Raw genomic sequence first — 17798 nt, forward strand, 5'->3', positions numbered from 1 at the left:
ACTCTACCACTGAGCTATAACCCCAGCTCAGGAACACATTTTTAACACAGAAGTGTGTGTAAGCGTAAGAACGAGTGAGGTTTTTATCCAAGAGGGATCAGTCCCACCTAAGAACTCTGGAGCTTCAGCCTCTCAGCCTCGGGGCTCTGGTGCTCGGCCTCAGCCCAGACTACAAGTCCCAGAAGACCGCGCGGTGATGATGTTCTCCATCATCCTTCCCTTGCTCTCCCGGAGCGCTAAGAGAAAGGTTCCGTGAGCGGCGCACTGTGCGTTGGTTTGTTTGCAACGGCAGTGACGGAGGCTGTCAGCCCGGAGGACTGCAGGCGGGGGCGTCAGGAGGCGGATTCCGCCTCCCTGAAGCACTGGGGGGCGGGAAGGAGGGGGAGTGGATCAGCGGCCGAGGACCCGACCGAGAAGACAGTGCGCTGAGGAGATGGAGGGCGACGGGCTGCCATGGGGCAGCGAGCCGCTCTCGGGTCCTGGCCCCGGAGGAGGCGGAATGATCCGCGAGCTGTGCCGGGGCTTCGGTCGTTACCGCCGCTACCTGGGGCGGCTGAGGCAGAACCTGCGCGAAACCCAGAAGTTCTTCCGCGACATCAAGAGCTCCCACAACCACAGTTGCCCCTCCTCCCCCACCGGCGGCGGTGGGGCCGAGCCTGGCCCTGCCGGAGATGTCGCCGAAACCGGGCTGCAGGCTGGTAAGGAGGACAGGCCTGAGGGAAATAGCAAATTTGAAGGCGAACCTCACCGCTGCCCCTTCCCCTACCCAACAACCCTGGGAAGAGGCGCTAAGTGGGAGTTGGGCTGCGTGGCGGGGCCTCGGGGCCTGGGCCGGCGGGATCCGTGATGCGGTGGGAGGGCATCCCTGGGGGAGGGGTACCGAGGGCTCGGCCGGGGACCTGGGAGCAAGGGGCGTCCCGAGTGCAGGAGCCAGGACCCAAGGGACCCGGCTGTGCGCGGGCGGACTGGGAAGGGCGGGTGCGTGAGGAGTGTGGGTGTAAATCCGAGGAGTGGGGAAAGTTGCTTTGAGTTGGAGGGGAGCGGTTGTGGCTCGGAGTCCCAGTTTAGGGATGGAGGAGAGACAGCAGTCAAGGTGTCGCAGAGTCTGAGGAAGCCTCAGGACTACAGCGGTGGGTGTGTGTGTGTTCAAGTATATAAAATGCTTGTACATCCCTCTTGAGGCAGCTCTGTAGAGAAGGAATGTATTCTAATAGGGTTGGGTGTCACCAAAGGAAACCATATCTGATGGGTGCCAGGGAATTGCCCAGAGATGTTGCTTGTGCTTAATGGTGAAGAAGTTAGAGGGAAGGAAGGGATCGCTTTAGTCCTGAGCTCTTCGAGAACTAGTTACTATTGCCCTTGTTTACATGATTCTTTCTGGGATGTGCCCGATGGTCCAGAGCACTTAAAATTATGCATGGTCTTTAATCTTTCCTAACTTCTTGTTTTAAAGTGTTGTTGTTGTTGAACTGGAGGGTCAATTGACTTCTGTGTCTTATTAGGATATAGACTGAAAAGGAGGAGGGACTGGCATTCCACATAGATATTTCAGGGACAACATTAGTTTAATTTAGTGATTCTTAAACCACAATGCGTATTAAAATCATACCATGTCTCAGGCTTTCTCTCAGATTCTGATTAAATAATTGTGGTAAGGGATCCTAAAAATCTGATTTAACATGAAGAGACCCCGAGATTCGGATGCAGGTGATCTGCTAACACTATCAGAAACACGAGTTTAGATGCCGATAGCAAATTTGAACAACTATTATGTTGAGAACTTGCATGAAATGCTTTGAGGTTGTGTGTTAGATCTTATTTTCCCAAAAGTGTGTGTTTAATATCTTGAATTTGAAATTCCAGAATTGGTAATAAAAATGAGCTCCTGTCAGTTGCATTGTGCACACACACACCTGTAATCCCAGCAACTGGAGAGGCTGAGGCAGGAGTATTGCAAGTTCAATGACAGCTTCTGCATTTTAGCCAGGCTCTCAGCAATTTAAGGATACCCTGCCTCAAAATTAAAAGGGCTGGGGATGTAGCTCAGTGTGTAAAAGTACCCCTGGATTCAATCTCCAGTGGAAGGGGAGAGCTTGTAACATTCTGATAGTATCCTAAATTATACCATTTCATTTAGTTGACCTGGATATCAATTATTAAAAGCTCTTATTTACCTTAGGGGATAAGTGGGATTAGGATGATAACTAGCTTTTCTGAAGTTGGGTTTTTGACATCTTATGTCGGGGATTTGCTGTTCTAGAAATGAACTTGCAGAAGGAACTGTTTTCTTTGAGGCTATCAGAAAACAGCTGATAAAATAACTAATGGTTTCGGAGAGGATCCCGGGAATGTGTACTTTCACCTTCTCTCTTAGCAGTGTTTTCCAGCATCTTTCATGCTCAGAAGCTTTTCTCAAAGTTTATCTTAGAAAGCTCTCTATTGCTGTTTTATTTTAGTTTAGTTAATTAGTATTTAAAATTTCTTTTAAATTATTATTATTATTATTTAGTGCTGGGGCTCAAACCCAGGACCTCTGGCAAGCAAATGCTCTACCATTGAGCTACACCCCCAGCCAGGCTGTTTTATTTTATTTTACTTATTTTTACTTTTTTCCCATTTTACCATTGAACCCAGCGCCTTGCACATAATAGGCAAGTACTTCTGATGTACATTCCCAGTCCTTTTTATTTTATTTTGAGACACGATCTCACTAAATTGCCCAGGTTGACCTTGAATTTGAAATTCTCCTACCTCAACCTCAAGATTACAGGTGTGCACCACCTCACTCAGCTCTTGCTGTCTTACGTTACACAACTATTTTAGAATTATTCCTAAGAAAATCAGAGAATAGAGTCACCTTAGGGAGATGGACATTTTCAAGGCATCTTTGTTGGCTCTTGTTTTTATTTTTTAAAAGCCAACTTAAGCAATACAAATACACCTTTGTATTTTGCCTCATTGACTTTTCTAGTTGACTGCATCATGAACTAATTTGCATATTTAGCTCTCTTCATCCTCTGGAATCTGTCCATCCTAAATAAAAACTGAGAGGGTGCAGAAGACAAGACTGGGGGCAGTTTGATTTGTTCCATGAGACACTTCCCTTCCTGTCGCTGTGGAGGGTCTTGTTTTGGGGAAGTAGAAAACACCAGGGAAAATTAGATGATACTTGCTATGTGTATTTAGGGGTGCCATTTTATCAGCTATTTAGGTAATTATGTTAGGAAATAGAAACCACTCTGTAAAAGACAACTAGCTCTTGTTCTCTCTTTTTGCGGGCTATCTGTGTAAGGTCAATGTCATTCAGAGACTGTCTCAACTTTCTTTTGTGAATGCTGGTTTCTGATTAATAGGAACCTGGAATGTTAAGGAAAGGAACACTCAATTCTTAAGAAACTTCAAAAAAGTTTTAATCATTTCAGAATGGCAGTGACCTTCTGGGCTTGAGGCAGTATGGTATTTAAGCAGTTGAAAATTAGGGACAAACTATAAATTTGAAATTGTTGGACTATAAGGATGGTAACAATAGAAAAAACTTTTGTTTCTTTATATACTATTTATAGTGCCATATAATGCCAAGAAGTTTTGTTATTTCACTTTCAACCACAAAGGATTGGGAAGAACCTCAAAATAATACTTCCCTTTTTTCCCCCCCTGGTACTGGGGTTAAACCTAGAGACTCACACATACTACATCCCCAACCATTTTTTTAATATTTATTTTTTAGTTATAGGTGGACACAATATCTTTATTTTACTTTTATGTGGTGCTGAGGATTGAACCCAGTGCCTCATGCATACTAGGCAAGCACTCTACCTCTGAGCCACAACCCCTAGCTCCCCAACCATTTTTATTTTTTATTTGAGACAGAGTCTCACTAAGTTGCCCAGGCTGGCCTCAAACTTGGCATTCTCCTGCCCCAGCCTCCTGGGTAGCTGGATTTATAGGCATGCACCACCATGCCTGGTTTATTTCCCTCTTAATTTTGATAGTTGATGATGTCGAGAATATATAATATGTTATATTTTAGAAGTTAAACATTTAGAAGTTTAAGAGTTAAAAAGTAGGTGGAATAGGACTCCAAAATGATTTTTTTTAAAAGAGTAGCTTGGTTTATATTAAAAAAAAAATGGAATTGTAAGTGAAGTTTCCTTTATTTAGTTCTGCTGCCCAAATGGGCCTTTTTTCCCATTTTACTTTGGGAGATGAGACCCCCTCTTATATCTTGATTTTTCATCAGAGGGTTCAGAAGTAATGAGATAAAGACTGAGCACTTCTGGAGAAAGGCAGAATAGAATATTACAAAACAAAAGAGGGAAAAGTGTTTTTCTTGTTTTATGATCCAGTAGAGTTCCTGGTTTTGCAGTTTGTCATAAACCTCTCAATTTTAAGAAACTGGAGTGACTCAATTCATTCCAAAGGAATTCTATTCTTTGTGTTGCCTTCTTTCCATCCTGGTTCCACTCCCTACTAACTGAATGACAAACCACAATTGTGTTGTTCCATAGTCTTCATCTGGAGAAGGGAATTTGAATAGTACTTACCTGTAGGATTGTCGGGAGCTAATATATGCACAGGTTTAGAACAGGTGCCATGTAAATATTAGCTATTATTCAATAGAAATTTGAGTTCCTGGGATGTACTAGTCTGTGGGATATATGGTGGTAAAGCGTAAAAGATGTCGGTTTTGGCTTTGGGCTAGTGGACATCGGTCTTTTTCTTCTATGCTTTTCTCCTAAGAAAGAAAAATAATTATAATTATCCTCACTATAAAATACTTATTTGTTTATGTTGGATGATACATAAAAGAACAAGGTAGACCTGAACTTGGTCCTCTACAAAGGTGTAATCTAATCCAAACTTTATTCACCTCCAACACATAAAGCATGGGAGGTGGTGGGAACCATAATAGGAAGGTGTAAGATTATAGGAATTTTTCTTTTTGGTACTAGAGATTGATCCCAGGGGTGCTTTACGACTGATCTACATCCCCAGACTTTTTTTATTTTGAGGCAGGATCTTGTTAAGTTGCTGAGGGTCTTGCTCAGTTGCCCAGGCTGGCCACCAACTTGGCAATCTTCTTGCCTCAGCCTCCTGAGTTGCTGGGGTTACAGGTTTGCACCACTGTGTCAGTACCAGATTATAGGCATTTTATGTGAATTATAATTCTTAGGTTTTTATAACTCTTTTTGCCTTTGGTTAGCTGATAGCTATGTTTCCCCAATATTCTTCATTCCCTTTTTGGCATGTCTAGTATGAACTTGTTGCCAGAATTTAAAAGAAGGAAAAAAGCATTAGTGCACTTATTTAAAACAGACATTATCTTAGAAAGTTGTATGGATGGTAAAGTTTAAGTGGCAGAGCGACACTTGGGGGAGATACAAAACACTGGGAGAAAGGAGTCTCTTTGCAACCTGGTTTTGTACACCTGCCATCTTTATGGGGCTGAGGGTTGGGGAGAACAGGTTGTGGGGCAAAACATAGACAAGAGATGGAATTACTGTGTATTCTAGTAGTTTGTGATGTTTAGAAGAGCTGCCTATGAATTATAAGCTCTAGTAGAGATGGTCTTGTAGTTGTAGTTATTTATTTATTTTTATTACCTTAGATTAACAAAACCCCATCTTTTCAAGTATATATGAAACTTTCTCTTTCTCAATTTTCTACCCATGTGGAAGCAGCATACAGTGGTTAAAAGCAAGCATGAACATTTAATCAGACCTGAGTCCAAATTTAAATTTATTTTGTGTGTGTGTGTGTGTGTGTACACGTATGTATTGGTACTGGGGATTGAACCCAGGGGCATTTTACCACTAAGCTACATCCTAATCCTGTTTATTTATTTATTTATTTTACTTTGAGATAGGGTCTTGCCTAGTTGCTGAGGATCTTGCTAAGTTGCTGAGGCAGGCCTTGAACTTGTGATCCTCTTTATTCAGCCTCCCCAGTAGCAGGGTTTATAGGCGTGCACCATCACAAAACTGTGTGACTTTGGCAAGTTACTTAGCCTATTTGAGTCTTTTCTGTATAAAGGAGTGATACACAATGCCACACATTGTGTCATTCTATTTATATGAAATGTCCAAAATAGGCACATTTATGGAGACAGAAAGTGGATTAGAGGTTGCCAGGCATTGTGGGGAGAGGCAAATGAGGAGTGACTGCTGGTGGGTTTGAGGTTTCTTTTAAGGTGTTGAAAATGCTCTGGAATTCAATAGTAGTGATGGTTGTACAACTTTGTGAACATACTAAAACCACTGAATTTTACACTTAAAAAGGCATGGTGTTGGAGCTGGGGTTGTGGCTCAGTGGTACAACGCTTGCCTCACACGTGTGAGGCACTGGCTTCGATTCTCAGTACCACATATAGATAAATGAATAAAATAAAGGTCTATCAATATCTAAAAAAACTTTTTTTTTTTAAAGGCATAGTGTCGCACATCTATAAGCACTGTGAAAATCCCAAGGACTCAGGAGGGAGGCTGAGGTACAAGGATCACACATTTGAGGCCAGCTTGGTCAATTTAGCAAGACTGTCTCTAAATAAAAAACAAAAAGGGCTTGGGGATGTAGTTCAGCAGTAAATTGCCCTTGGCTTCCATCTGCCAAAAAAAAAAAAAAAAAAAAAAGAAGTGGGAGTGGGGAGGAGGCTAATTATATCTTAATAAATAAGATGGGAGTGGTAATGCCAACTTTCCAAAGTTGTGACATTTGGTGACAATGATATTAAAACTCAGGTGTATACTTAGTGCTAAATCTATGTGTTTGTGTGTGTGTGTTTGTGTATAGTTAGTGAACACTGGATTAGGAAGCTGGCAAATGGGGTTGGGGAAAGAAAATGAGGGCAAAAAGATGGAATATGGGACAGAACAATTTTGAGTGGGAGCCAGATTTAGGCCCAGGTCTCCAGGCTCCCAGTCCAATTCTGCTTCTGTGACTCCTTGTTCTTTTTTGACCTGGCTGGCCATGGGAATACAAAATGCACTCTGCAGTAGAGAGAATTTGTTACAAATGAGTCATAACCGAGGCTCCGTAGCTTGTCATGGAACCATGATTTACTTCAGTGGGAGACTGTTTGATTCAGTGACTATAGTGTGATGTAGCCTACTCAGGCCCCTTATTCCAGTTTCTCCTCCCTGACTTTCAGGGCACCAGGTCTCTTTTTGCTGATTAGGAACCTGGGAGGAAATGGCTTTCTCAAGCACAATGGTGCTTCGCACCCTTTCCCTTTTTAGCCTTTCCCTTCCTAATCTTCCTTTCCTGGAAAAATCTGTTTCCCATAGCTCAGGGCAAGCCTGCTTTTAAAAAGGGTTGTAAAATTCTGCCTGCTCTTAAAAAGAAAAAACATTATTGCCTTTAACTTATTATCAACTGCAATGTATTTAGTTTAGTCTTCAAGTCATTACTTCAGGGCTGGGGCTGGAGCTCAGTGGTAGAGCACTTGCCTATCACCTGTGAGATACTGGGTTTGATCCTCAGCATCACATAAAAATAAATAAATACAATATAGGTATTGTGGTATTGTCCATCTACAACTAATAAATAAATAAATAAATAAATAAATACACAAATAAATAAATAAATAAATAAGTCGTTATTTCAATATGGCTTGTGCTTCAGCCATGCAAGTGTTTTTAAAGGCAGCATAGAATTAGCTGGGCCAGTGGTTTGTAATCCCAGCAACGTGAAAGGCTGAAGCAGGTGGACCACAAATTTGAGGTTAACCTTGGCAATTTAGGGAGACCCTCAGCAACTTAGTGAGACCCCATCTTATAAAATAAAAGAGGACTGGGAATGTAACTTAGTGGTGAGGTGCCCCCCCCGCTTCACCTGAGTCATAAATAAATAAATAAATAGGGCTGGGGTAAGGTGGTGAAGTGCTCCAAGGTTCAATCCCCAGTACCCCCTTCCACCCAAAAAATCCCCCACAGATTTTGATAAAAATCCAGTGTTAAATTTTGTTTTGGTCTGTCCACTTTCTCCTTTGCTTTCTTCCTTTCTCTGTTCTCTGTTTCACTAGATTGAGAGAACAAAGGATCTTTCTGTGGTTAAATACACTTCAAAAACAATCTTAAAAATAAAACTTCAAAGAATATTATTGAAATAAAGATAAATGTGAATTTCACATTATATCTGTCTAATTCTTATAGGCTCTTGTTTTTATTTATTTATTAAGTGCAATTTTGGGGCTGAGGTTGTGGCTCAGTGGTAGAGTGCTCGCCTAGCACATGTGAGGCACTGGGTTCAAACCTCAGCACCACATAAAAATGAAATAAGTATGTTGTGCCCACCTACAACTAAAAAATAAATATTAAAAAAAAAGAAATTAAGTGCAATTTAATTCCCACTTCAGAAGGTTGTTGTTGTTGTTGTTATTATTATTATTATTATTTTACCAGAGAAGATATGGATTTTTGTAGACTCACCCACATTTTACTTCTTGGGCCCCTAAAAAAAGAACAATAATATACATTTGATAGATGATGAGTAGTCTGGCATTACTTCTTTTTGGAGACCAAGTCTCGCCATGTTGGCTACGCTGGCCTGGAACTCCTGGGCTGAAGTGATCCTTGTGCATCAGCCTCTTGAGTACTGTAGGTACACCTATAGGGACTGTAGGTACACCCCATGTGCCTGGCTAGGCTGGAGTTACATTCTATGCTGGTATCCCAAATAATGTTTTTCATGTCCCAGAGGATGAATTAATTGCATACAGTACCAATAGACCAGAGTTTCACTCTGATATGGTAAGTAAATTCTTTTTAAAAAAAACAAATTCTAAAAATATTAAATTTTTTGTTGTTGTTGTTGTAGATGGACAAAATACCTTTACTTCATTTTTATGTGGTGCTGAGGATTGAGCCCAGTGCCTCACACATGCAAGGCAAGCACTCTACCATTGAGCCATAACCCCAGGCCCTGGGAAGTGAATTCTTAATTTTTTTCACTGAAAAAATTATTATTTTATTTTCTGATTCTGTACTGGGCACATGACATAGTAGTGAACCACTCTGTCCAACTAGCAGATTATTAATTCTAAAGCAATGTTATGAAAGAAGGATTGATGTTTCATTGCATACCCTCTAGGGAGTTGTCTACAAATTAGTTATCTACTTAACCAACAGCTTCTTTGATGGGGTAGGGCACATGGGAATTTGTAAGATTAAATGGCACTGTTAAGAATAGAAGTTGAGTGCTGGGGGTGTAGCTCAAAGATAGTGCACTTGCTTGGCATATACAAGGCCCAGAGCACTGCATCTCCAGCACTGCAAGGAAAAAAAGTAAGAGTTGAGACGTTCTGCTGACTATCTGACCAAGTACATGAAAATTAACCCTCTTCTTTCTTTGTTAGAGTATTGATAATTTTTGTGTTTACAGGTTTCAAATGCAGGATGCATTCATAAGGATTACTGTTAGAGTTTCTCTCCATCTCCATATCTTTCTTAGAGATTACTTACAGAGAAACCAGTAGTGAGAGTGTAAGGTGTGTAGATAGATGTGCTTTTCTCCCTAACAATTCTAAGACCTAAAGTCAATTTGCTCCTTCTTGTAGAAAAATAGTCAGCCTCTAGGGATGATAGATTTTTGCTTCCTACGTGGCCCAGGGAATCTGAGTGGTGTCATTTATAACGAGTACAGGGAGTGAGTCCATGTGGAATATGCAGTTTTTCTTTTTTATTTCTCAGAGGTCTATCTGAAGTTCCCTGTGAGGATGTCTAGTCTCAGGCCATTTCTAGGTTGGCAGACTGATTCACCTCTTTGCCAAATGAGGAGTTAGTGATGTTGGGGTCTTGGGATTTGGCACCTGAGCAGAGAATATATATATATAAAATAGTGGTAGAGATCTGTGTTTCTTTGCTTTCTCTGTATCACTGAGAAAGCCTCCTTATGTATAATGTTCCTCCAAAGTTCAATCCAAAACTGTGAAGAAAGGTTGGTCAGAGCCTGAGGACCCATCGATCCCCTATGGACTCCAGATGAAATGCCCATCACAGGCAGTGTGAAAGGTTTGGATATGATCCCCTGCTGTATGTCGTGTGGCTGTGGGAACCTTTTGACCCCTACTCTCTTTAGGGTTGGTTTTATTATACTGTGCTTCCGTTCCCTGGGGTGCTATTCTCTGGGCAGGAAGATGAGAAGTAGGACTGGAGAATTGTTTTACTTTTCAGTTGTCTAAATGATGTATCAGAATCGCCTGAAGAATGACTTCTTGGTTGTATATTTATAAAAGACTTTGATTTTTAAAAAAAATGCACATTTCTTTTTAAAAACTGCTTTTATTTGTATTCTTTTACTTGGATGTAAAAAGTGTCTAATTTTAGCTTCATCAGATTAAGAGCTTTAGTGCCTTACTTATGCCAGACAGATTTCGGTTTGGTGTTCTTTTACCCTTTGTAGTCCATATAATGGGGACAGAATTTCCCAGGATTTCTTTGTTTTTAATAAAACCACTTTGCATCAACAAATGGGCCAAGGACCTGAACAGACACTTCTCAGAGGAGGACATACAGTCAATCAACAAGTACATGAAAAAATGCTCACCATCTCTAGCAGTCAGAGAAATGCAAATCAAAACCACCCTAAGATACCATCTCACTCCAGTAAGATTGGCAGCCATTAGGAAGTCAAACAACAACAAGTGCTGGCGAGGATGTGGGGAAAAGGGTACACTTGTACATTGCTGGTGGGACTGCAAATTGGTGCAGCCAATTTGGAAAGCAGTATGGAGATTTCTTGGAAAGCTGGGAATGGAGCCACCATTTGACCCAGCTATTCCCCTTCTCTGTCTATTCCCTAAAGACCTAAAAAGAGCATGCTACAGGGACACTGCTACATCGATGTTCATAGCAGCACAATTCACAATAGCAAGACTGTGGAACCAACCTAGATGCCCTTCAATAGACGAATGGATAAAAAAAAAATGTGGCATTTATACACAATGGAGTATTACTCTGCATTAAAAAATGACAAAATCATAGAATTTACAGGGAAATGGATGGCATTAGAGCAGATTATGCTAAGTGAAGCTAGCCAATCCCTAAAAAACAAATGCCAAATGTCTTCTTTGATATAAGGAGAGTAACTAAGAACAGAGTAGGGACGAAGAGCAGGAGAAGAAGATTAACATTAAACAGGGATGAGAATGGGAGGGAAAGGGAGAGAGAAGGGAAATTGCATGGAAATGGAAGGAGACCCTCAGGGTTATACAAAAGTACATACAAGAGGAAGTGAGGGGAAAGGGAAAAATAATACAAAGGGGAGAAATGAATGACAGTAGAGGGGGTGGAGAGAGAAGAGGGAAGGGGAGGGGAGGGGGATAGTAGAGGATAGGAAAGGCAGCAGAACACAACAGACACTAGTATGGCAATATGTAAATCAATGGATGTGTAACTGATGTGATTCTGCAATCTGTATATGGGGTAAAAATGGGAGTTCATAACCCACTTGAATCAAAGTGTGAAATATGATATATCAAGAAATATGTAATGTTTTGAACAACCAACAATAAAAAATTTAAAAAAAAAGATCAATGATAATTTGCAGTAAAATGAAGTTCCTGTGATTAATACCAAAAACAAAAAAAACCACTTTGCAAGGACCAAAGCCTTGTCACAAATGCAGCTAGGTTTACAGAACTCGTTTTGATAAAAATTCTCTCTAGATTAGAGGGACAGCAATTGAACTAGTAGCGTGAAGCTTAGCTTTTAGAAATATTCCAAAAAATGTAGTCTAGCCTTAGTTTTTAATCTTGTGGTGATACATAAATGCAAGGAGAAGTTGGGGGAAAATAGCTTGTTAGAAGAAAAGTCATTCTTATTTTTTGGCATACAAGAACTCTAGTTAAAGCTATTTCAGTTTCTCCTGATTGAAAACTGTCTTGCTCTGCTGATGATTGTCCTGTGAAGAGAAATGGAGAAGTTCTGCTGTTCCCACTTCAGAAATGGTTTTTAGCATAGAAGAAAAGTAGTTAAGAGTATGCTAAGGAAGAGTCCTGCACTCCTGAAGAGGTGGCAATGTGTTCTCTAACCCTGAGTAAACAGAAGAGGCCACTCCTGGCATTGCAAGGTCAGGCTTCTCTGGTGGCTTCTTAACAGATGAGCTTGATGGTTAGAGGTTACCTTCATCAGAGTGTCCTGTGCATGGTGTCGGTCTAGGCTGCTTAGCCTTGTGAATCTGGGTTCTAAGTCTGACCCTGAACTACTTGAATTAGTGCCCTGAACTCCCCAGTCCGAATGGGCAGCCATAAACCATCACAGGAAGACTGAAGACATGAAAATAGTATGCAGGGCAAAAGTGGGAACAATGAAGAAACTGTTATTGTTCACATCCTGTTATTACTGAGTAGGATGGATTTTTCCCTGCTGTTTTTCCTTTCAGGTAAAATTCTGTTTCTTGATCACTTTCTTCTGAGATCTAGAGCTGCATATGCCTTGCTAGGGTTTCTTTTTATCATTAAAAATAATTTTTAAGTAATTTCAAACATGCATAAATGTTAACAGAAAAATATTAAGAGCTCTCATACCTACTTCCCGCAGATTTCCCAGTTGTTAACATTTTAACACATTTGATGTATAACCAGCTCCCCCCACCTTCTGGTATATTATGTCTTGTCTTTTTCAGAACCTTTGAGAACAAGATGCAAATAGGTTGTTTCATCTGTAAACATTCAAACATTCTCCCGAACAAGGACATGCTTGTACATGTCAGTGTACAGCTCTCCAAATCAGGAAATTAACATGGATTCTATATTACCAACCAGTCCTCAGATCCCATTCAAGTTTTGCTAACTGTCCCAACAATGATTTTTTTTTTTTCTTTTTGATCTAGAATCCTGTCCAGGAGCACATGTTATTATGTCTCTTCAGATTCCCTTAATCCTAAACAGTTCCTTGGCCTTTTCCTGTCATTCATGTCTTCTGCAAATTTGTAAAGTAGGCCTTACATTCTGTAGTAGGCCCCTTCACCTGGATCTATATGTTGTTTCCTCACTATTAGACTTAGGTCATGGGCGTTTTTTTTTTGTTGTTGTTGTTGTTATTTTTTTATTTTATTTTTTTACAATACCTTTATTCTATTCCATTCATTTTATGTGGTGCTGATGATCGAACACAGGGCCCCACACCTAGTAGGTGAGCACTCTACCTCTCAGCCACAATCCCAGACCCAGGTCATGGGCTCTTAACAGGACGGAGAGATGCTGTGATGCACCCACCTCACAGAGTGCATGATGTCAACCCTCCCTGGAGATGTTAAGCTTGAAATTCACCATTTCCCCCTTTGCACTTCATTAGTCCTTTGTGGGGAAGTGTCTGAGATTTCACGGATATTCATCCCATTTCCCCACAAACCTCCTTCCACTAGACCTAGAATCCACTGACACTCCCTCCTGTCTCCATGTTCCTTCTGTGTCTATTAGTTGGCATTCTGCTGGAGAAGACCTTTCCTTTTCACTTTTTTATTTATGTCAATGGGGGACGTGTGAATTTTTTTCAATGGGTTATAACTCTGTTATTTTTAATTTTTATGCATGAATTATCCCCAGTTTGGTCATTTAAATCCTCCTTCAGGTTGCTCCCAACGTTTTTTAATCTCCTAGAAGTACTCTACCACTGAGCTACATACCCAGTCCTTTTTATTTTCAGACAGGGTCTCACTAAGTTTTAGAGGCTGGCCTTGAGTTTGCTATTCTCCTACCTCAGCCTCCTAAGTCACTGGGATTACAGGCTCCATTGTCCTTCCCTTTGTACTGGGGATTGAACCTATTATGGGCAATCTACCACTAAAGCCAATTCACCAGCCCTTTTTATTTTAAGCTAGGGTCTAGCTAAATTGCCCAGGCTGTCCTTGAATTTACTATCCTCCTGCCTCAGCTTCCCAAGTAGGTGGGATTATAGGCATGCACACTATACCTGGCTCCAGTATCCTTTTGACATATTACCACTTTTGAATCATTCTTTGGTTATAAGCTGTTAAACACTTCTTTCTAAATTACAGAATCTAAGCTTTCTGTGAAGCCTGTACTTGATGTCTTTTGGGGAACCACTTCCATCTCTATATCCCATAAATTACAGCCTCATCTTCCAGCCACATTTTTGTTCCCCCTGTAGCATGAGCAGCTTCAGGAGCAGTTTCACCCAGAAAGGAACTTGTCAGCAGGCTGCTGAGTGCCTTCTTCTCGTCTCATGTGGCTCCTGCCATTGTAAACTCCCCTTTTTCCTGGTAACAGGACAATCTGCTTAAAATCTGTTGGATCTGGTCACAGTGGCATACTCCTGGAATCCCAGTGGCTTGAGAGGCTGAGACAGGAGGATTATGAGTCCAAAACCAGTCTCATAAACTTAGTGAGGCCCTAAGCAACTCGGTGACACCATGTCTCTAAGTAAAATTTTAAAATGGGATGGAGATGTGGCTCAGTGGTTAAGTGCCCCTGGCTTCAATCCCTGGTACCAAAAAAAAAAAAAAAAAAAAAAAAAAAAATCTGTTGGTAATCTGCCAAACAGTGGTGCATGCCTGTAATCCCAGTGATTCAGGAAGCTGAGGCAGGAGGATCCCAAGTTCAAGGCTAGTCTCAGCAACTTAAATAACTAAATAAGTGAGGCCCTAAATAACTTAGTGAGACCCTGTCTGAAAATAAAAAGAGCTAGGCATGTAGCTCAGTGGCAAATTGTCCCTGGGTTCAATTCTCCATACAAAAAAAAAAAAAAAAAAAAAAAAATTCTGTTGAAGATCTTATGACCAGCAGATAGGATAACTTTAGAGATGCTTCTGCCAGCTTGGCTTTCAGTTTCCAGCAAGAGCTTTAGCTACTTGAGTGTATTTCAGCGTTTAATCTCTGCACCCTGACCCCTTCATCAAAATACCTTGTACTGATTGGTCCTGACGATTCTGAAAGCAAGACTACCTAAGCATATAGTTTCCTTAAATCAGGTGCTTCCTGTGTCATTCAGCATCTTAAATTTTGCTGAAGGCCAGTGAGCTTGTTTGGGAATGATAAGTAAATGTTTCTTGTCTATACTTTCTTCTCTTTCATACCCCAGGAATTTTTGGAGCTGAATACTTTGAAATTTATAGTAGAATTGATTATAGTAGAAAGACTATATAACATTCTTTTCTCAATTTAGGTTTTGTTCTTTACTTTTGGCACATATAGTTGATATAAAATAAAGCATCATACTTATTTATGGAAATGCACATTTATGTCACTGGTTGCTTAAGTTAATTATAAAATCCTTTAAATTTCTTTTGCTTTTAGAGAAGACTTGAGGTAGCTTGCCATAAAAGCACATATTATATTTCAGGGAAATTCAATGTTAAAAGTGAGATTCAAAACAAAATAGGGTGGGGGCTGTAGCTCAGTGGCAGAATGCTTGCCTAGCATGTGTGAGGCACTGGTTTCGATCCTTAGCACCCCATAAATAAAGTAAAAGCATTTAAATAAAACAGTCTCCTCGAAGAAGAAAATCATTTGGTACCAGGAACAAGGACTAAGTAGTAACTGTTGATATCTGAATTAACTCTGAAGTCCTTGTTTACCTTGAGTTTACAGAGATTGAAAAAATGTGTGACTGTCATAGGGGTCATAACCCACACTACTCTAAGAAAACACAAGATGACAAGAACAAAACATAACAAATTTATTTAGTCAAAGTTTTATATGCATAAAGCCTTCAGAAAGGAAACCGCCCCCAAGACTCAGGCAAAACTATTAATGATTAGGTTTATTAGAGAATGAACATGAATGGAAACAGTAGAGAAAGGGATCTAATGGTAATAGATGAGGTGGACCCAGCAAAATCTGCCCAGATTCTTCTTGGTCCTTCTGTGTAGCCTTTCTTCCTTCCCTTGACCTCTCTTACTAGTGTAATTTAACTTCAAATCCAAATGGTAATCATACTGACTGATAAGAAGTATGTTAAGAATTTCTCTGAAAAGCACCTATAGTTTCTTATAGAAAAGAGACTCTAGAGATCTTAGGTAGAATAATAGTACCAATTTTGAAAATGTACCAGGTAGTGGTAATTCTGTTTTTCTCCTCAAAGTCTGTATTCCTCGTGGTTTGGGGCAACTTCTGCTTTAAATTTGGGTCTTACAATACTAAATTTTGTGTTTGGCTCCAGATTGAGAAATGATGTATTGGGGTAGTAGAGAGCATTGTCTGCTACTGAGTATTAACCTGGCCCCTGAAACTTTGGGGACATCTCCTGCACAGCCCTGCGTTTCACCTTTTATCTGCTTAGATAAGTAGAGGAAACTGGGCTGTTTCTTAGTTCTGATTTTTAAACTTATGTTTTCTCATTTATAAATGAGGATAAGAGGAGTCTTTGGTAGAGTTGTGAGCATTAAATGAGATTAGGCAAACAAAGTGATCAATATATAGAAAGGGTTCAATAAATGTTACCTAGGACAAATAAGCAAAATGACTTGCTCCTTCCATTGTTATTCTCTTCTTCCAACTTGAAACCTTTGTTTAAAAATAACCCCAGTCAAGATCATCTATATTTAAGTATAGCCACTAAGCAAAAGAAAAACAGAAAGAAAAAGAAGGCCTTGGTTTGCACTTAAGACATTTGATATGAATTTTTCTGCAGCCAGAGTTGGCAGGGTTAATGTGCACCAGCTGAGAAGCCATGCTGTTACCTTCTGGCAGCCCATACACAGATGCTATTGTATTAATTACAGAAGAAAACGCCATTAACTCAGAAGTCCTCTGACTGTCAGAGAGGCAGCTGCTCCATCTCTGAAACAGGTTTCCTTCCTCCCTCCTACTGTCATTCTACCACTTTTGATCTCTTCTTTAGAGAACTGCTAAGACTGCGCTGTTGGTCCTCAGAGCTCCTGGTGAGTTCAGTCAACTTTTTCATCTGTAGTTAGAGGAGTCCAGGGAGAGCTTGCATAATTAAGTTCATATATAAGTTGAAGTAAAATAAATACAATCAGACCAACCTTCCATCTCTTCCCCATCCTTACTCTTTCAACAGTTAAAACTGACAGTAGTTTAGAATTGGAAAGGATGTTAAAGAAGATCTAATCCAACTTCCTCCATTTACAGGTGAGCAATTCAAGGCACAAAAAGAGCAAATAGACTGCCAAAGTCATAGAGCAAGTCAGTGATAAAGCCTGGGATCAGAACATCTGCCTTCACTCTCGTGTTTTTCCCACTTCTGTGTTGTATACTTCATCACTACTGACCTGTGTGCCTAGAGAAGCAATAAGTAAAGACACCTGCATTCAACTTCATTTCTCAGCCTGGCATGGTGGCACATGCCTTAATCCCAGCTACCTGGGAGGCTGAGACAGGAAGAGTGCAAGTTTGAGACTACCCTGGGCAACCATCAAGATCCTATCTCAAAATAAAATGATCTGGGGGTGTAGCTCAGTGTTAAAGTGCCCCTGAATCCAATCCTGCAGGGGGAAGAAAAAAAGAAAGCAATGATCATCTTCATTTCTTATGTCCATGTTCAAATCTCATAGACATGTTGGAGGTCAATGAAAAAAACCAAAGATATGTGGGGGGGGGGGGACAAAGGGCTTGGATAGTGATATATTGAAAAAGAGAGATAGATGATGACGTCCATCTTGAAGACCATTCTTCAGTCCAGTAGGTTGTGCTTGGAACCCTTGCAGAGTACCTGAAAACAGAGAATTAGGACGGGGCTCAACTTCAGCCTTGCGCATTGAGCTGGTCTTTGGTTGTTTTGACAGTGGCAGTTTTATGTGTAGGTACTGTTTTTGTGGGAGAGATGGAGCAAGGGAGGTGATAATTTAGTAAGATGAATAATGGGGTGTGTCTCCCGTGA

The 17798-nt window shown here is 40.6% G+C and overlaps 1 protein-coding gene across 2 annotated transcripts in view; it reads left to right on the plus strand.

The window, feature by feature from the left end:
* The first annotated feature begins 383 nt into the window (after positions 1 to 383).
* Positions 384 to 17798, plus strand: part of Dstyk (dual serine/threonine and tyrosine protein kinase) — a 53966-nt gene continuing 36551 nt past the window's right edge. For both annotated transcript variants that reach the window (XR_011703988.1, XM_071600136.1), the window contains exon 1: positions 384 to 698. Coding sequence is in view for 1 of the 2 variants with exons in the window: in XM_071600136.1 (XP_071456237.1) it covers positions 434 to 698 (265 nt within the window). In the remaining variant the exon portion in view is untranslated. The remainder of the gene's footprint in view (positions 699 to 17798) is intronic.

Source organism: Marmota flaviventris, chromosome 12 (genome assembly GCF_047511675.1).
Source record: "Marmota flaviventris isolate mMarFla1 chromosome 12, mMarFla1.hap1, whole genome shotgun sequence".
In the NCBI taxonomy this organism is placed as follows: Eukaryota; Metazoa; Chordata; class Mammalia; order Rodentia; family Sciuridae; genus Marmota; species Marmota flaviventris.